Raw genomic sequence first — 21430 nt, 5'->3', positions numbered from 1 at the left:
ATAAATGCATTTCAATGTTAATGCCGCGTTCGAAGAAACTGTCTTTTCTTTCTTTTTTTTATTTAATACTTTGCATTCACGATTCGTCGAATTTGGACATTTGGTAGAATAATCGTACCGGCACAACACAATTATCAAGAAGGAAATGTGTTGTTTGTGTGAAAAATAAGAGAACGAACGACAGAAAATGCGATGTCGGATTACGTATCGATGATTGTTTTGAAATTTTTCACGCACAACTGAATTATTAACTTGTGTCATATTTGCTAAATTTAGTTTTCTAGTTTATTGTTTTCTAGTTTACTACCCAAATTCTAGTTCATTGTAAATTTCAATGTTTATAATAAATAATTAATACTAAAAAATAACGCTCTTGAATCATTTAATCTCGCGCAAAAGAATTACTATAACTTATTACGATTTGCGCTTTGAATAGTCAATCAACAGAGTTCAGTATAGCGAAAAAGTATTCAGTCCACAGCGATCGTCAACGCTGGCAGGGTGCCGTCCGTACAGATGGCATAGGCTCCGAGTATTCAGCACTCTAAGGGTTAAAGAGTTCGAAATGTTGTTCAGGAAAAATAGAAATACGTTTCGCGGGAATTCTCCAGTGAAATACTGATCGGTTACCTAGGAAGGGTTAAACGTTCAAACAATCGCCGGCTTTTAATATTATAATAGATAATCACAATAGCTATATCAAATTCTATAAATACTAAATAGAATAAGATCGAAGTATTTCAAAATATAATAATAGCATTTAAAAGTCTCTTCCGATTACGTTTCCATAAGTTACGTCTATTGTTGTCCTATCAACGGATAGAAGATCGCTACGCATGCAGGAATATAATATACTGCAATCGAGACCAGAAATAAACCAATTCTTACACGCACTACATTCTCAAACGTGGAACTTCTGCGTGCCGAGGACAGTCGGCTGCGACATTTCAAACGATACCTGGTCGACGCTATAAAATCGACGTCGATACGGCATCGAGTTCAGAGTATACAATAGAACAGTAACGACAAAGTGCATCATCTAGTGGTAGAAAATACCTAAACATTAAAACTACTAACTCCTTCGTTCTCATAGAAGTAATAGTGGGAAAAATATTTTCTTGTTTCTGCATGAGTCTTTGATTAAACAGATCTATATCGTTACAAACTGACAGACGAGAGAGAGAGAGAGAGAGAGAGAGAGAGAGAGAGAGAGAGAATGTGTGTGTGTGATGAAAGATGAAAAAACAGGAAGAATAACTCAAAGTGTATTTGCGCATGCGGGAGAGAAAAGTTTTTTTTAGAATATGCTAATTGAGTAATACTCCTTTCAGAGTATGTTTCGCATTTTCAAGTTCCAAATCGAAACTTCCTTTAATTCTTCGCATCATCGTGTTCCGTGTTGTACATTTTTTAATGCTTCAAATATTCTATTGATCCCTTACATATTTTCATATTTTGGTCCCTTTACACCGATAAAAAAAATATTTAATTTTAACATTAGCTTTTTTCTTGGTTACAACGTTTTCTTTTGAGACTTTCCGTAGCCGTGTAAAAAGGAAGTATTAGGTATCAAAATGTTTGAAGGATGCTCTTGAAACTCGCCTTTCGATTTATCAAACTTGGTCAGAGATTTTAGAATATTAAAATTTTCATTCTTGCTCTTTTTCAGCTTTTCATTATATGTGGGATTCGATCTCGATTTTGCATATATTTTGTCATTTTCTCGATCTACTTGAACTTTATTAGGTACTATAAATGTTTTACTATTTCTGGTATCAATTTCTCTCACATTCTCACGCGAATAAAGCATGTCAATATTCTTTAATTTTATCGGAACCTCTTCATCAACTTTCGTAACCAAAAAGGTTCTCGTATCACTCTTAAGAACAATCTGGTTTTCTTTATTTTCCAACATTTTCACATCACTCGTCGACTTGTTCAAACTCCCATCATTCCCATAATCAGGTCTGGAAGGCGAAGGCGCAGTTTCCCCAGTGTCTATTTTCCTCTTCTTCTCAAAATATTCAAAATTATCATTCACCCTCGTTGGATCTCTAAAAGGTTGCATTTTTGGCGATGGTTCAGGAGCTAACTTCTTCCTTCTTTGAGCAGACTTTTCTCTGATCTTTCTCAACAGTTTACTATCCCTCCTCCGATCCATGAGCCTCTGAACTTCGATCTTTTTCTCAGGATCCTCTTCCTGTTTACTTATCGTAGTATTCGATCTGTCCATCTTGGTAGCTTCGATCTTGCTCCTTTGCGCTATCGTCGTGATCGTCGTGATCGAGGATTCCAGTTCCTTCTGCTTCCTCTTCATTAGCTCATAGTAGGTCTCCGAGTGCTTCTTATCCTTCCGCGACATTTTGTAGTTCATTAGTTCTGGTCTAGACGCAGGGTTCAAGAAGTACGTGAACTTGGCCATGTGATCAGCCTTCGAGCTTGTAGTTCTCTTCTCTCCGCTATCTACAGAATCTTCAAGATTAGTTGAAATATTTTTCTCCCTTCGCTTAAAGTTCCCTCTCTCTGGTCTGAACGGATAAGGGCTGGTTCTAATCACGTACGAACCATCGACCTTCTCCACGCTCACGAATTCCTCCTCCTCTTCGTAAACATCCTCGGCCGGCCAACGGTCATTCCAACGTATGGGCGTTTGTTCCTCGTGAATGCTTTGGAAGGCAGCTGCAGCCACGTCGGTCGTTCGATCGTGGAACATCAGACTGTCGTACCGAGGGGGTAGGTATGCAGGAGTTGATGTACGCGCATGCAACACGTTGGTATTGACGGTGGTGGATATAGAAGTAGTGAATGTATCGGTAGCATTTTTATAATCGGAGTAATAGTTTGCGGTGTTCGAGGTGGCGGTGGTAGTGGTGGTACCAGCGGAGAGCAGCAAAGAAGAGGTAGTACACGTAGCAGCAGAGTAGATAGTAGAAGTAGTAGTAGAAGTAGTGACGGCGGACGCAGCAGAAACGGTGGAAATGTAATCGGGTGTGGGAAGATGGTGCAGGATGCTCGAACTTTCATGCAAGCGGTATCTCGTGATTATGGCTGCTTCGTCACCTCGGCTGGATGTCGAGGACGTGGAGGTGGCTGTTGCAGGGCCACGGTGCTCCTCAGAGGACCTCGTGGTCCTCGATTGACCGGTACCTCTTGGAGGAACAGGGGGTGGAATCTTGCCGGAGGGTACCAGATTCGGATTCGGTGGACTGGCGGCGGTCCTGCCCTTCAGGACGGCTGGGTAGCTCGTGACCTTGGCCGCTGAGGTCGTCACCGGTGGCTCGTGATGAGAAAGGCCTGGACCCGCGGCCAAGGTCAACGGAGGCGGACTCACCGGGCCCGCGGCGAAGTTCACGGGGGTGGAGGTGGCGATTGGCGCGGAACCGGTTGACATCACCGTGCTGGTCGTGCTGATCGCAGCGTCTGTCGGGGTTACTGTTTTCGTTGTGTCGTCCAGGATGGGCGGTTTCCAAGGTCGTACGATGGTGGCCGGAAACGGGTAGATCGAGTGCACGAGGGTTGCGTGTACAGCGACAACGGTGATCAAGTCGGGTAAAGAGACAGAGAGAGACAGAGAGATGGGGCAGATAGAAACAGAGAAGCTGGGTGAGTGAGAGGTCGCGTGGCGATACGAATCGTGCAACGTTGCTTCGAGAAGTCGTTCAACCGAAAATCTTCGTATCGCGTGCGAGTTTGATATTCGCGGTGATTCATTTAAGTTGGATGGAAATGAAATGTCTTTCGGCGAAAAGCATTTCAAGGTTCCTCTGGGCAATAATTTACCAACTCTAATTATACTTATTAGTGAATCGACGACGACTTAGGGGGTACAGGCTATAAGATTTTATTTCATAATTTTAAATAAAATGGGGTAATCATCATTTTGCAAAAGTAATTTTTAGTTTTGATAATTTGTAACTCTCGCGACTTTGAAAACTTTAATTAACGATATTAGCGCTATTGCGCAAGAGGGTTTAGATCGTTTAAAATTTCGAAGCAACGTGACATCGCTCGTTCAGAGAGAAAATATTAATATGTAAGTACGTAACAACAGAACAACGGATGGCTATCATTCGAGACTGCTTTATCAGTGATAGTGATTGATTCAATAATATTTCTAGATATCTTTTTCAATTTTATCGCAAATATCCCTATTACATGTATCTTGTTATTTATTATCTCACGTATTCTTTCACCGTACTAGATGTTACAGAAATGTCGAGGATTCTTCATTGGACGTTTAATCGACACAAGAGAGACAACGATAATAAACGGATATTAGGAAAATAAATGATCGTATGAGACTCACCAGCCTTCGTGGGTGACGTAGCATGCATTGTCGAAGTTCCGGTTGTCGGCACCGCTAAACCACCATACAACACCATGTACCATTACCGTATCACCATGAGTGCGACTCTTGATCGGACAGAGAAACTTCCGCGTTTTCACATTTTCTACAAAACCACGTCCACGTTCCCATTGTTTTCATTGTTCGCGATCGTACAGAGACCATCTACGTTGATTTATTGCTCTTCGATTTCCAAAGTCTCTCTGTCCAGTCACGGATCGGAGATGTCCCGAAATAGAAAAAAGGGATTCGAGCAAGGGACGTTCGAGGCAAAACAGAGAGGGATTCGATGGTCGGAATGCGCGCATTCGACTGACATTCACGATAGAAAGCTGTATACGTACGTTATTTGCGTCTGCATACAGAATGAAACGGATTTTCATGGGACGATTGACAAGCGGATAAAGCCATAAATTCTCGATATTTTCGATACGCAATAATTCACGATAGAGTTGAATTGTATTCTTTGATGTTTTTTCTTTATTTCTGGCGATTCATTAAACTCTTCGATGTTATCGATTGTATCAGATTCACGAGATATTGTCACGCGATTTGGTTACTTTATAGTTTGTTGGCGAGTTTAAAATGATCAAATCAATTGCGAAATGAGAATGAAATTCTAATAAAAAATGTTTGTCTCGATGGGAAAACCATACTATTTCCCAGTTTTACTCATACGAGATCAAATTTAACCCTGCGGAGGTTGCGATCTAAAAACTGAATGGAATATATAAAATATATATTTCATTTTCTTAATGTAATGTAATACGATATAACATCAAAAAATAGATTATTACAACAGACATTAGATTATTTCTGCTTATACATACTACGAAATCAGTAGGAATGAAGATATGCGCTACTCTTAGTAGTTTAGTTTCTCTACCTTTTTCTTTAACCCTTCCACAGTTTATACTCCACCACTCAACGCTCTGCATCATTTTTTCCTTTATTTCTCTGTTTTTTTTCCCATATTTATCTTCCTCTCTGCTGCTCCTCTTATTCTTTATTTTCTTCATTCCTGCTTCCTAGCCTTTCCTTCTTTTTCTCTACACCCCTCCCTTCCGTTGCACCATTTTTCCTTCTTTGTCAACTTCCCCCTTTATTTTTTTACCCACACTTTTTTCTCTTCCCCCTCTCAGTTCCCCAGTCTTTGTACTATCATCATTGCGGAAATATGTTCTATTTACGATACGTTGTACATCCAATATCTTCTCACGTGTCTATCAGATGAACCGCGATTTCCGCAGGGTTAATAGGATCGTAAAATAATGGATTACCTACCAACACGAAATACGAACAGGCATACGTGTTCAACACGTGAAAGCACGCGCGAGCAATCTTCGTAAAAGCGGCAGAATATCTTGTCAAAAGGAACGGCTGATAGAGGATGGTGGTTCAATGGCATTTCGTGGCGCCAACACTGACAGGGATCGTGGTGAATGTTTTGGACACGGGGAACGTTGGTATGCCGGAACTAAGTTTATTGCACTGATCGCTGTGCCTGGCTACACATGTGAAATTCAGCGCAAAGCCAATAATAAAATCGTGGAAAGTATTCGTTCGTATAACATTTGCGCGATTTTCGGACCAGATCCAATTTCTCGACTATAGTAATTGTAAAACGATCTTCTCCGTGTTGCGATTACAACTAACAAGTGGTAGTCAAAAGCGTATTTCAAAAGTGACATTATCAAAATAATTCAGTCTTGTGTTAGAAAACCATGGAAAGAACAAGAATGGAATATTATTATTTGTTATGAGCTAAATAATTTTCTTGTAAGCTTCCAAATAATTCACTGCTTTCTCTGAAGGACTTGTTGTGAGGTGTATAATTCTTGAAACACACGTGCAAAGTGTTTCAAATAAAGAAAGAACGAATAATAAGAAAATATCATAAAAATGATGTAGCTCATTGAAATGGTCCGGAAATCGCGAAACTTGCGGTCACGTGAGACCACACGTGAAGCTTACGAAACGAATTAGAAACAGATATTGGAAAAGAATGAATTTCTAGGAAATGTAAATCATCGAACAAACTCACCGGTTGAATCGAAGTCACCGTCCAAGGGCCTGAGAGGCCTGGTTATGCTTTTTCTCTTCGATGGGGAATGTTTCAACGCTGAAACACATATCGATATGTTGTTAGTACCTTTGCAACCGATGTAGATGGAATCGATGTGCAGGATTAAGAACATCGATAAATACTCATGGAAATCGGAACGATTAATTGGAAAAAAAAGTCTCAGAACGGTGCCTATGTATCGTAAGGGGATGTCAAACGAGTTAATGCTACAAAAGCTGACGTCAGTACCGTAGCAAGTGTTAGCTTATGCGTGAAGCGTCGTACTTGTTTTGAAAAAGTTCTTCGCTGCGCTTCGTGTACGCCGTGTATGTCGCGAAACGCATTACGCACGTGCCATTGCGTTACGGACTTTCTATTTTCGCATCGTATTTACTGCAACACCGTATCGCAATTAATGCGCCTTGCATGGGGTTGTTCAGTATTATTAAGTCCAGTTAAGTGTAGATCATATGTATATCTATATTGTTTTTTCTACTTATCTAATTTTCGGGAAAAATGCACTTTTACCACTTTTCCACCGGGTCTCTCGATTAACCCTTTGTGGTCCTATCTCGACATTTTATTATATTTCATTCGATTCTTTTGAATTTTTTGAGACATCGTATTTATTTTTATATATATCGTATATATTTCGATTTGTTTATCACAGGTATATGATAATATTCTGTCAATATGATCAATATAATTTTCTACTATGTTCTATCACATTATAGCAATATCCAGCGATAAGAAACATCAACATTTACTTGTTCATTATAGATAAGTAATTGTTAATCATTAAATATTAATTTAGTATTAACACTAGAACTGCCACACCAGTCAAATTGACTGGTTTTGCAATTTTATTTTAAAATTCCTACTTCGTGTTATATTTTTTGATGTAATGACTTTCGCAACGATAACTAAAAGAATAATATAATGAATTTTATTTTGTTCTTTATGTATTCCAACTCAAAATAATTTTGTATCAAGGCTACTTATACCAATACCAGTCAAAGTGCAAAAGGGTGCTGCGATCTGTTTATCGAACCCCAATTAATCAGTTTCCTCGTTTTCTACAACTTGCTACTCGTTTTTTAAATTTTTACCGCGTATCATTCGATATCATGATATCAGTTGTCAGGAAAATTCCGGATCACACCAGTGAAAATGACTGGTTCTGCAATGTGTGAACCCTCTTTTAGAGATTATGGTCCCAAATGGATTAATAATACCAAAAATGTACTACATAACATGGAATTGCTTCTGTAAGAAAGTAATAAATCGATAAATATAAAAATATTCTATTATTACGTATTTTTTAAAGACCAATCATTCTGACTGGTCTTGGTAAAAATAGCTTCGTGTTAACTATCGGTGGTTCTAGTGTTAATTACACTATCAATAACTAAAGCATAAAACTACATCCAAATTGCCAACAGGTTTTTGAATATGTTATAATAAAATGTCGAACATTATACATACCACGAAGCGTAAACTACCCAATTTTTCTTGAACTAAAAATTCCAATTTACTTGCTATCAACACCCATGTAAAGTGAATCTCGCTACAGCACTGCTTGTCACGGCTAAATCTAATAAACTTTTTCTCCACAACGTCTGGAGCTACGCTTCTTTGATCTCTCTACGTTATCGGGCAGGGGTAGGCACAAACGAAACTACTACTGCAAAACGAGGAATTACCCTCGTCTGTTCATCTAATCTCCTCGCCAATGTCTACGATATATCGATAGTCAAGCTGACACAACACCGAAAGCTTTTCTATTTTTCCCTCTTACTATCGATCTGACCGATCTAAAAGCGAGAGGGCCTTTTAGTCTTTCTATAATCTTCAGAGAGTTAGAGTTACGTGTGTGTCACTTGTGCTACACGCTACATTTTCTTTGTTGTACATGTCTCTGTATGTACATACAATAGCGGACAGAGAAAAGTTCAAAGTTGCTAAATATGCGCTTATATTAGTGACTTTCCTATTAAATATTTTTTACTATTGTATATTTCTGACCATCGCCTGTTCTTGTCAGATACGATTTTCTTTTGTAAAATTATGATAATTTTCATACCATTTGACTGTTTTTTGTCCGTTACTATATGTATATATATATATACGTACATGGACACAATGGTGACGTATCGTGGCGAACAGACGTTCACAAATGTTCGATCGATCGCGATCGCTGAACATTTCTAATCGCTAGAACACGCGTGACCACGGCTTCTATTGGTTTCTATCAGACTGTATCGCTGTATACGTTGTGTTCAGGTCTGATTAGAATCCGAACAACAAAGTTAACTAGAACGAGCCCGCGAGTCTCGACAATGTGCTACGTATCTCTGGGAAATTATTCTCATGTACGGGAGAGAAACGAACGGCAGAGCTAAGGCACGCAACCAGACGTTCTTTTCTTTTCTTCAGCATCGTTGAGTCGATTATGGGAAGAATTTTCTCAAACGGTTTCAATTGGACCATAGAAATAGTGTTCATGCTATTACTTCTCAGCGTTTTTCTCCTGTGTAATTGATAAATTCATGAGAAATGCAGAAAAGGATAAAATTTTTGTATAAATATTATTATATAAATTGCACATAGTACTATTTCTTATACGTAATATGATGGTCTAAATAACATTTGTGAAATTTGTAATGCAGCAAGCTATGATTAAATAACCTGTAATTTTCGTTTCATCGTATGAAAGAGGTTGTTGATAATTATTGAACTAATAATATTCCATGCATTGGGTTCTTTGCTGTTTGTTATGCCTTTTATGTTCAAAACAATAGAAATTTGTTATCCGATAGATTTTATTTGTCATAAAATCGCTATTTCAGCGACCTCAAATTCTACTGTGTTATAGACTGTTCAATTCGTTTCAATAACCACTTTCATATAATATACGAAGAATTATATGTAGCTGTATCAATGACATTCATAGTCTCGTCATTATGACTAAAATCATGATTTAAAAAAATATATTCAATCCATTATATATTACTTATCATAAGAAATACTAAATTGCATTTTGTCCTCTTCTATCTTCTCTCATAGATTTGTCACTCATAAGAAAAACCATAATACGTAATACCGTGAACACTCGGTGTAATTTTGTGATTGCAGTAAAAATAAGCGAATAAAGGTGCACTTAACACCGTCGTTCTGCTTTTCACAACTCGCATACGTAATTTGAGAGTATGCTCCGATATTGGGTTTAACACGTTGACTGCCAGACGAATTTTCCATGGTTTTCCCAAGGCGCCGACGTGGACTTTTCATTATGCGATGCATATTATGTTGAAATATTATTTGCAGCGAATAAAATGAGTTATAAAATCATGCTTGAAGCATTTTACGTGGTGAGGGCCACCGGTGACCCCCGCGACGTTGTAGACAATTATTAGATTGTCCTTTTTTTTATAATTATGTACTTTTAATATTTGCTGCGTCGCCGGCCATATAGACAAATCGAGTGCCGGTCACCGGTGACCCCCATGGCGTTGTAGACAATTATTAGATTGTCCTTTTTTTTATAATTATGTACTTTTAACATTTGCTGCGTCGCCGGCTATATAGCGAAATCGAGTGCCGGTCACCGGTGACTCCCACGGCGTTGTAGACAATTATTAGATTGTCCTTTTTTTTATAATTATGTATTTTTAACATTTGCTGCGTCGTCGGTCATATAGCCAAATCGAGTGCCGGTCACCGGTGACCCCCAGTCAACGTGTTAAATTCGTGGTTATCGTAGCTAAAAACGGGGTGATGTGTGAGTATGCGAATATATATAGTGTGTGGATTATGTTCTAGAGAAAAGTGTTCCTAACGAAAATTCGGATATACGTCACCTAAATCGGCGGTACGATAATAAAAACTCGATCGCGATTATAAATGGGATCGGATAGTGGTTCCTTAGATGCTTTTCGAGAGGAGGGTGACCTAGATTCTGGCGAAGAAAAAGGGTCATTGATCAAGAGTTGGGTGATTACTTGGTGTACTTGAAAAATTGTGAACGTGTCGAAGCTTAAAAAAGAAGGACGGAAAGAGAAAAGTGTGAGAAAGTGATAACAAGAAGAAGGGAGAGAATTCGAACCAGGCACGCAGATCTCACGATGCAAAAAAGCAATAGAGAAAATCAGAACGAGGGCGGAAAACTCGATCAAATTTTTTCTACAACTTCTGCACTCCTTTCTTTAGCCAACTATACGAGATTATTGAAACATTAAGTATGTATACAAATATATATATATATAAATTATGAATTTATTTGTCAAGCGTGGAATGCGCTTTTCTCGATATAATCGGCAAAGATGTTCAGAGTACATTTTACATATCCAATGTATAAATTGTCTAAAATTACATTTGCAATATCAAACGTATATACATGTGTTCACATAGTGTTGGAAAGTTCGATTAGATATAAAAGAGAAAGACAATCAAAGAAGCGTTGCAAAGATGAATTCTTCGAGTGGAAATTTTCTATTTAGGAAAGAGTGTCTAGTTATGAAAGAAAAAAGTGACGGTGAGTATCGAACACTGGCAAAATACGAAGAGAGATTAGAAATAAAGTAACAAGGAAAAGAAAAATCAAAAAGAAGACTCCAAATCCACAAACAATAAGCATATCATAGAAGATTAACGTTATATACAATATTCAAGGGAAACAGATTGCAGTTACACGCAATTCCATTCGAATGTAATCGTTTTAAAGTTAAGATTGGATTAAAAAAAAAAAAGGAAAAAAGAAAAGAATAGAATAGATGGTTGCAAAGGAAGCATTTTACATTTACGATTTTTCTTACTTACAGGTAAATGTGTCTTAAATCTTAAATCTACGATTCACAAATGCTAAAAAAAGATTGGTTTCACATGCCAGACAATAGATACAGGTATGATCTAGGAAAAACCAGTACTGTGAAAGTTCTACGTATCTGTGGCTACTTGAATTTCAATATAGAAAAACTCACTTTGAGCAAAGACTGTATTTGCGAAAAAACAGAAAAGCGCCTAAATTAGTTGAAACTCGATCGGATACAAATAGAAAGAATATTGATAGTTCAGTAAGTGTATAGAACAAAGAAATATAAAATAAAACACAGACCAAAGGTAAAATCGATTAAAAAGAAAAAAAAAAAAGAAAAAATCCAGCAATACGACGATAGAAAAATATCGTGGAGCAATTTAAGGGACTCGAAGGAACAACAAACCAGATCGACACCAGAAAGAGAGAGAAAAATGTGTACGCATACAAGCATATATAAACGATCGACGTTAATTTATATAAGAGAGAGAGACACACACAAAAGAAAAAAGTGAAAAAAGACGGAGAGTTAAGAGAGAAATAAAAAAAACACAACTATACGTACAACTATACAAAAATGGACAGACAGATGGACGAACAGACAGACAAAGTTACCTATGTAGCTGGTGACGAGGTTACGGAATTTGCGATGATTCCCCTTAATCTCAGGCAGGTCCACTTTTGGTATTCGATTTTCGAGTTTCGATCGGTAGCAGGTCAGATCAGGTCATTGGGGGTTGACACGAAAAGAAGTGCACGGGACACAAAAACATCAACATTTAGCTAACTCCGTACTTAAACATCTTTTATATATACCGGAATTATTAAAACGATCGATAGATCATAGGGACTGTCGAGAATCAAAAATAGCAACATAAAGGAAAGCGTGGTTTACGGTTTTGCCTCGACATAGAGTCGTAGATCAGAGAGAGAGAGAGAGAGAGAGAGAGAGTGTGTATGAGAGAGAGACAGACAGACATAGAGAGAGAGAGAAGGAGAATGTGACGGTAAAAGAGTATCATTCATGATCTTGTAAATTAAACGATTAGATGATTAAACAAATAAATACAGTGTATCGTTTATCTTTTTACATGTCCCATCGTGAGTTAATTTACATTTCAAGGATTGGAGATTCTCATCGCGATGGAAGTTCGATTATTCGAACGTGTAGATACATTTATTCGATCTTATATTTATTTATTATGTATTCTTTTTGCTTGTGAAACTTTAATTTATAAAATGGTGATCTGAATATCAATTGCATGGTAAGAGAAGGAAAACGATTTATTTTTCACTTGAAATAGCGGCTCGTTAGTCCCACCAACGTGTTTCTCAGGGGATAACTTTCTGTTTGTGGCGTGAGTTCACGGATCTTAAACATTACTTAACTAATTCGAGAGATGTTAACTGAAATTTGATTGACTTTTAATTCAGCTGTAATATCTCACGTTATGTTCGCATTAAATGAGGTGATTTTTTAAGAACATGGATTAATAATGGTGCCGTAATAAATTGATCGCGTGATACAAACAAATTCCGCGTTTTCGTTCGAATAATCCACATCGCCGCGCGAGATATTTATTAGTAACGTATCTTCAGAACGAAATACAAAACTTATGGTAATTCGAATAAATTGGTCATTTCGATCGAACGAAAGATCTACAAGAAAAAAGAAGAAAAAAAAAAGAGATGGAAGAATATTTTTATAGTATCGAAAAGATGATGGAGGTAAGAGGGATCGATGGAAAATCGTCTCGTTGATCTTTTTGTTGTTTCATGAATTCCGTAATTTAGTAGGTGATCGCATCGCAAAGTACACGTGGTAAACAGGTGGCGATTAAAACCCAAACGTATATACGTTTAAACACAAACAACAAACACATCGCATGATATGCTATTTAAGACAGTACATAAAGTGTCACGCGACGGTATAGTGCAGAAAATAAAATCTTATAGATGAGCCCATGACTACGATGAAGGAAACGTGAAGAGTTATAATGGATGACGAGATAGTGTTTGATAATAGTATACGTTGCAATAAAGCAGTAATATAGCGGTGATGGTAATAAATGGTAAATAGTAATGGGAATATTAATTGATAACATAAATATCGGTAGGAAAAGAAAAAGAAAGTATAAAAGCAGAATGATAAATGATGATGAAACATAACATGTACGGGTAGGCTTTATAAATGAAATGAAGTTGTAAACAGCGAAAATGTTTATTGCAAAATATATAAATATGTACATTGGTGTCCACGTTGAGCTGATAGCTGAATATTTTCACAATAAAAAAGAACGTGTATCTACTTCTACCATTTAATTCTCTCTCACATTCTCTCTCGTGTACTCTCTTTCTCTCTCTCTCTCTCTTTCTCTCTCTCTGATACATCCATACCGTACTAACTAGCTTTGCCAAAATATACTCGACTATACACGTCGTAAAGGACTTTTTTAAACTTTACAATGGATCGCACAAAATTATTTCATATTGTATAACTTAAAAATGATTACAGTAAATATGTATATAAAAGATTTATAGTCTTTCTTCTTTGGAACTGCATATCATTAAGAAATTTCACAATCATTAATATTATACGATTTTTATATTTATTATTATATAGATTATTATAAGAATTTTGTGCGATCTATGACATTGTTTTGATAGCAGGCTTCAGCAAGTCGTCAGTGATTGCTCTCTCGCGTGTTCGTAAAATAGAAACCTCTGTAAACCCGACCCATTTACTATTTTGTACACTACTAGGAACACGTGGAAATAGTTTTACAAAACTTTGGCACGTTCATACGATGACGATTAAGGAACTTCGACGATGGGAAAACTTGACTGAAAATCACTCGATACACGTAGGGTATATGTCGTTAAAAATTCTATTCATATGGGACGGTTACGTTCCAGAGTAAGAAATGTTACGGAATTGTCTTTACAATGATGCGCTTCCGACAAAAAACTTACGTTTTATTATCGATTCGTCTTTTCTTTTTTCTATATACGATTCGATCGTAATCGCTACTAGTGCTTCTCGAGATGCTTCGATAATCTACGTGCGTTACTTAGCAAAATTTTGCTCGACATTAGCGGAATTACTAGCAACAAAATACTCAGCTACGTGTGTGGACACCAGTGGATTGATTACTTTATACTCGTGAAATGGCATTTTTACTAAACATCTCAAGATAAAAAAATGATTGTTTTCAAAACGAAATGCGAAGTGAATAATGAGATCGAATGTTAAAACGAGCAAAATAATGAAAAACGAATTGAAAGAACGTTATGAAATTGAACGAAATTAAAAAAATATTAAGAAACATGTGTGCCGTGTTAGCAATTAGTTACACCATAATACAAAACCCAAAAGTGACCAACTGACATTCAATAAACCCAGGATATTTGATCGATAGCGTTGCTTTATCAAGGAGATGCAGGTATCCGAAAAATCGACGTCGAAGCTGCCAACTATATTCTCCGAACATTAATTAATATTGTCGCGTATATACTATACGTACACATAAAACACAATTTCATTTTAAAAACTTTCCTAAAATTCGATATGAGACGCAGTCAAATGCGTACATAGTTTTCGGATATCCGCACGGGACTTAACGCATTCTCTGCAGTCACTTAATTACCTTAAGTCACTATTACGATTATTAGAATTTTTTTGGACGGCTAAATTTGTCTGTGATAAATAGTATGATAGAAAGAAATTGATATTCGCTCATTCTCGCTTCGAATAGCTCTTTTCTTTTCTCAGTAGAAAAAGAAATCGAAAATAAACCGAGAAATAAAAATAAAGGAATGATATGTGTGAATGGAATCGATGGAATTGAAAATTTACATAATCGAATGATCCGCTGATAATACGATTCGATAGTGAACTTATCATGCATTACGAACAAATAAAATAATGTTTCGCTGAATCGAATAAATAAATTTAAACGTTCAGTGATAGCGCTTATATAATAAGAAAGCTAAAAAATATATATAGTTATACGTAACTCTAGCTTATGGCTTACGGTTCTATACAAATTGGAATCTTAAACAAGATCATTACATCGCTACTTAATTGTAAATGGCAGAATTATGCACGTAAACATATAAGTACCATACAGTTTTGAGCGTTTTACCCTTAGAAATTTAATTTTTCCGAACTCTCGTTCACCCCCATTTACCTATCCATACATTTAAAATATGTTTCAAAGATTTTTTCATTTTTTTTTTTGTAAAAAGTACTATGCGATAACATTGTATTGTTTATAATGTAGTTGAATCACAGTAATTGATGCTATTACTATAAACAGAAAAATTCAATTAATCACGTTCAGTTGGTGATAAAAATACTTGTCGTTATAATTTCTACTTAAAGCTTAACATTTTTCTTGTACTTAACGCTTTATACGACATATAGCTAAATCGATTTGACGAGATACTACGAGAAACGTCAGTCGATATTAATGAACCCAAAAATATAATGGTAAGTAACTCATTAAAAAAATTGCTTACAAATTAAGAATGAGCCTTGTTCAGTGTTAACATTGAGGTCAAATTTGTTAGAAGCGGCTGATTAGGATGGTACTTACGTGATGGTATTTTCTTGAATACTGTCTTCGCCATGAAATCTTGGAAACGTTGCGCGTAAAAACCTGGCCGATGTACAGACACAGTATCCTGCAAACAAAGATAATTCACATTTTTTAAAATATATACAAAACATTAAATGAAAATGAATGACAATATAGTACGTCTATTTATAAACAATCGTAGAAAGATCGATCATCATAGGAAAAATAAGAGAGATCTATAGAACTTACACCATCGTGTATCATTGACTTCCAAGTATGTTCTAATTTTTTCTTAAGCCTGTAACTTTGCAAAATATCAATAATACCAAGAAAAAGTAGAAGGCGTTCGCCGCGGGCATTACGAGCAGGAATTCCACCTGGACTGCTAGGAACACGAACATAATTAAAATCACGTTACTAGAGCACTCGTTTTGTATACAATCGTCGTGCGAGGAAATGAAAATATGATACTCACGGTACATCGTCCTCCTCGTCTATCGGCTCGCTTTCAGCCTGAATACTCTCCATAGCGGTACTGTGCGCAACCAACCTTTGTCGATTTATGCTTCGTGATCGGTTCAGAGCGCTGGCTCCTATTCTGTCCTCTCGTTCCCGTTCTTTTTCTGCTTGAGTAAGTGCTGTACTCTCACCTCCCACTTCGCCGACTTCTTCCTCCGCACTCGCTGATAATCTCTGCTCCTGCTATGATAGAACAAATTGTGCTTTATATCCTTGATAACGAGTAATAATATTTTCGTATAACTTCTATTATATCTACCGCTTTTTCTCTTGCAGCCTGGTCGAGGTTATGAAGACCAACGAGTAGAGAGTAATCCATGATTTTAAAGCTTTCCAACACCCGACAATCTCTTTGAATAGTTTTAACTAGGGCACTATACGTATCGGCTTCCAAAAAAATCCCTTCTGGATGGTGTTCCATGAAATCTAAATCTTTGTATGTTGGAGAAGATTTAGATCTTTCTGATTTCGATGCCTACAAATCACAGGAATATTTCATTAAATTCGTTGGAAAACTGTTCACAAAGCCGATATAAATATTTCAAAGTTATGAACCTTTCTTTTGTATGTTGATCCTTTTAAGTCATACTTTTGATGCAATTTCACCGACGAGGGCAGAAGATTATTCATAGCGACTAATCTAACATTTTTACTATTACATCGATAGCAATATAATCCGAAGAACTTTGGCAATAATGTCCTTGGATTTTGATTTAGATTCTACAAATAAAAATTGTTTCTTCAATGATAATCTTTCATATAAAGCTACATTATATTTAAAAAGATATTCGAACTCACCATATAATATCCTGGAAGAAGCGTTTGTAAAAATTCTCCTTCTTTGTGTTGTACAGTCTTTATGATGAACTCGTCATCATCCGTTAGGTAAAAGATACTTCCACTAGCGCCGGGGTTTGATAATTCGCGTAACGGAGCGCTACACATCGACATCTGAATATTCAAATGGTGTCGTTAGATGTACGCTAATTAGCAAACAAATAAGACGATAACCGTTTACGGGCAGAAACATATGAAATTTGAAATCTATTGTATTCTTTTTTAACTCGTTTACGATAACAAAAGAAAATAACACAAATATACGTAGGCCAATTTATATTTACCAAAAAGTCATCCGGTTGAATGCCAAACAGATCCCGGAAGTAACGAAATGCAATAGGTGCGTAATTTTTGAACTTAAACTCCGAAAAATGATGAGCTGGAGTGTGATTGGATCCCTCGCTCGGGAAGTTCGTCGTTTCTACAGTCATGAAATCTTGCATCAGTAAATCACGCTCTGGTTTACTAGCCAAACCACCGACTGCATGCTGGATGCCTAGCTGGATGGAACCCATGATTTGTGTCGTTTGGATCTACACAGTGAATGAAACACAGTAATAAAATTTAGTTTAATTTGACCCTGAGTTTAATGTATTTTTAAACTAATAATAATTTTTCACTTTTGTTGTTATTCATCAAGTTCATGTTCCAAGGTAATGTATTATTATTAATCTTGGCATCTACCTCTTTTCTAATTGTTATCATTTTAACAATAAGTTGTTTAATGGGTTTTATCTATTTATCCTGTTACCTTATTTTATCAGATTATTTACAGAACGATAAAACACGATATTTCTGTACTTCTTCAAAATACCTTTTTGTACGTGATTTCACCTCCCACTCCAACTCTCCTGTGGCCGATCTTTCTCTCTCGCTCCGATTTGTTCCTCGACACCCCCACAGGGGTCTTGGGCCCCGTGGTCCCATGTTGATTTACCGAACTCTGTAAAAAAAAAAGACACGTCATTCTATTCTAACACTACAAACATTGTACATACATCTCCAATCTACAAGTTACGAAAAAAAATTTTACTCGCCTCTATTTAGTCACGGAACTAAATGCTAAAATATACTAAAATTAGTGAATAATAGATTAGTGAACGAAATTAATGTCGAAAACAAGATAGCGCAGGAAAATTACTTTACTCGCGTTCACTTTGCCCTCCATAACATCTCAACGCTTAAAGATTCTTTATTTTAAATTTGTTAAATGGGAGCGTGCTCCAATGTCGCGTCGAATGTTCACTGTCCATCGAGGCACGAGAAGAAGCACCGAAGAAGAAATACACGGGCATGCGTCATTCGAATGAATAATTACACAACTATTCTTGTCTCTAGAGACCGGTGGAACACATAATACAACTCATCGCAAGATGAATTCAGCCATCTTACTGAAAACCTGGCTATTTCGAATGAATGATTTCAATTGTCGGAACGTTTCCGCGCGTTTCTTCCCAGAAAATCTCGGCAAACGTTATAATAGATGATAATACTCGATAAAACAACGATTTAATCGATCTGAGAACCAGCGAGTATCTGTCTCGTTTATCGACTATAGTCGCGATACGCATCGAAGATAAATCGATTAACACGTGCTGGCGCGAATATAGAATCCTCGATCTTGACAATCGAAATGTCGATCGTGAATGAAACAGATGATGAATGGTTATATGGGTTGTATAATCGAAAAGAATCGAGGCGTTCTGTATCGATCGATTGTTCAGACATGACACGAGACGCGGCAAAATTGACATGTTGAGTGAACTGGTGGATTCAAATGAAATAAACATGTGAAAATATAGAAGCAGCAGAGAGATAGCGAGTATTTTTCTTACATAATGTTCACCTGCATCTGTGAAGCGTAGTTCCGTGTTTGAGAACGTTACTATGTTACCGGGCGCTGATTCTTTTTTTGCTTGAAAATAAATTGCACGGGATTCAAGCGTTTAAACATGCACGCGCGTTACATGATTAAGGAGCGCGTTGTTTTATATAACGTTCTATTACATTTATTGCTTGTTATATTATGACACCAATTTTAAATGAATATTGTTCCCTTTACTTAAAATGCCCTATATTTATCATTTCGAAACTGCAGAAGACTGATCTATTATTGTTTTTGTGTCATTTCTCTTTTAAATTATATGAATTAAATATAATTTTACTTTAGAGGTATAAGGAAATTCCACATACTTCAATATATATGCATAAACCACTCACAGGTTAAAGTGATTAACTCGACTTTTTGAAATCTTCGAAATTTTAGTAGCAGAATATTGATGCTTATCTTATATAACTTCATCAATATTCTTTACTTTCTATTTTGTGAAGTTGGTCGATTTAGCAAATGTGTGGTTCGTATCTTAAAAAATGAAAGAATGATATATAAAATTAAGGAGGGCAGTATATGTAGAAGGATTTCGCGCGATATTATTTTCATATGATGCAAATTTTCATATCTCGTATATATGAGCTGCACTATGATTTGTAAACAAGTATTTTTAATAATTTAATCGTTGTTAAATTTATAAATAAATAAATGATTAGAACGTAAGGATGATAGTCGCCAAGTTGAAAGCTGCCACGAGAATTTTGATAGCGATGCCTACGTAAAAGTGTTTATTACTTATCTCCGGCTTTCGTCCATCGTATACTGAGTTAGAGCATGCAAGTGTCAACGTTAATATATACGGAATGCGCGTGAAACAAAAATTTGTTCAAGGGTAGCACACCGAATCGAAAAAAGGCGAGATTTGTGCGCTTTTTACTTACCTCAAATGTTGTCACCTTATCCCCTGTAGATTTACCTGTAACAGATCGAAAACAACATGTTTGTTATACGAAATAAGGTCACGTAACAGTCGACTCTCGACGTGCACACCGTAATATATATATATGTATACATATTACGTTGGCGTCGGAACGAACGAAAGTCCCGTTTCTAATGTGAGTAATATCGGAGGAACCATGCATGTAAAGAAAGAAAGATCGCACGCTTAAAATGACCAGCCGAGTCAATCGCGTGTATTCCGGGAAAGAAGCGAGAAAGTGGAACGTTAACCGAGTTCAAAAACGAAAGTCGTGCACACGGTGATTGCAACGCGGATTCACTATTGACATATGTAAGTCTTGATACCGTTGCTCCCGTTACCACTAAATTTCAGCCCCTGTACAAGGCTTCACAAGGTAGATTCATTCAACTTTTTTCTGTTTGAGAACTCAGTTTTTCACGTACAACTTTCATTCATACTCGGACCGATGTTATTTTCGTGAAAGTTCATTCGGTAGTCGTCTTCTTTGTGTTTGTAACGCGATAACGGGAGGAAAAATTAGTCGTACTTTTAAGGCGTTTTAAGGATAATTCACAAAAAAAAAAATTGGAAGAAGTATGTCTGACAGATAAGTATGATTTTTAGAAGCCCGGTGTCACTATACGGTACGACTGGTGACACCCATCAGCTGTCAAATAGCGAACTGGATTAAGCACAGTGTAGCCCTGAAAGAACATACTGGGTTGTCCGGTTGGCGACTTAACAAAGGACGGAACGTAGTGCGGGCATGCGGAAGCGAAACGAAAATCCGATCGGGTAAAATCGATCGATCACGCCTATCTCGTCACGTCTCGCGGCGCAAATGCCCCGCACACCGCGAGAAACGATACCCGTTGTTATGGGCGTTTGAAATCGCGTTGCTTTTATAGGTTAAGTCGTGACACTTGTCCGAGAACTAACAAAGGACTTTTAACGTGGATAAAGGGCTACTCACTGTCCTCGTCCGCGTACTGTTCCGGCCTAAGATGATCCTCCGTGGCCTGTGCCGGGACAGAGAAGCTTGTCTCGACCACTTCGATCACGTCCACATTGTCGCCTGAAGCCATTTTGTACGTACGTGCCTTCTTTCAATCGACCGAGCGCACTGACTCACGTACGACGACGACGATCTTCCTGACAGTTTCGCGAAGGCGCCTCCTCTGTCGTCGCTTTACATGGCAGCATCTTTCGAGTTCGAGAAACACGGCACGTTCAAGCCGACATATATGTAACGCGCACTCCCTCACGAAACATTTTTACGTTTCACTCGCGTGTCGATCGTTTCACTACGGTGGAGAAAAAAATGTCAATGATAAACGGCCTCAAAGCCTCTCCAGCTCCGGGCTGAGAACACCCACGAACCTCGAGAGCGCCTCCGGCCTCCCTCTGCTCTTCGTCTATTGACCGGACGCCATCTTGCCCAGATTTCATCGCCATCTAGTGGAAATACTTGCAAGCTAC

At 37.3% G+C, this 21430-nt stretch overlaps 1 protein-coding gene across 17 annotated transcripts in view; it reads right to left on the bottom strand.

The window, feature by feature from the left end:
- LOC122570868 (phosphatidylinositol 4-phosphate 5-kinase type-1 alpha-like) overlaps window positions 1-21415 on the bottom strand; it is a 40028-nt gene extending 18613 nt beyond the window's left edge. For 3 of the 17 annotated variants that reach the window (XM_043733767.1, XM_043733868.1, XM_043733858.1), the window contains exons 1-15: window positions 20925-21348; window positions 19932-19966; window positions 17974-18102; window positions 17444-17692; window positions 17121-17273; window positions 16878-17042; window positions 16582-16797; window positions 16279-16505; window positions 16053-16188; window positions 15822-15909; window positions 11839-11901; window positions 11390-11401; window positions 6390-6467; window positions 4307-4360; window positions 3061-3432 (exon numbers count right to left, since the gene is read on the bottom strand). In XM_043733767.1, coding sequence (XP_043589702.1) covers window positions 3061-3432; window positions 4307-4360; window positions 6390-6467; window positions 11390-11401; window positions 11839-11901; window positions 15822-15909; window positions 16053-16188; window positions 16279-16505; window positions 16582-16797; window positions 16878-17042; window positions 17121-17273; window positions 17444-17692; window positions 17974-18102; window positions 19932-19966; window positions 20925-21036 — 2089 coding nt within the window. In that variant the 5' untranslated portion in view covers window positions 21037-21348. Of the gene's footprint in view, window positions 1-3060; window positions 3433-4306; window positions 4361-6389; window positions 6468-11389; window positions 11402-11838; window positions 11902-15821; window positions 15910-16052; window positions 16189-16278; window positions 16506-16581; window positions 16798-16877; window positions 17043-17120; window positions 17306-17443; window positions 17693-17973; window positions 18103-19931; window positions 19967-20924 lie in introns of those variants that run through there. The other 14 variants (XM_043733774.1, XM_043733792.1, XM_043733811.1 and 11 more) reach the window with 14 other exon arrangements.
- Between the last annotated feature and the right edge of the window lie 15 nt (window positions 21416-21430).

This window comes from Bombus pyrosoma, linkage group LG1 (genome assembly GCF_014825855.1).
Source record: "Bombus pyrosoma isolate SC7728 linkage group LG1, ASM1482585v1, whole genome shotgun sequence".
Taxonomy (NCBI): domain Eukaryota; kingdom Metazoa; phylum Arthropoda; class Insecta; order Hymenoptera; family Apidae; genus Bombus; species Bombus pyrosoma.
The sequence above is the reverse complement of the archived record's forward strand: the minus strand, read 5'-3'. Positions and strand labels throughout refer to the sequence as shown.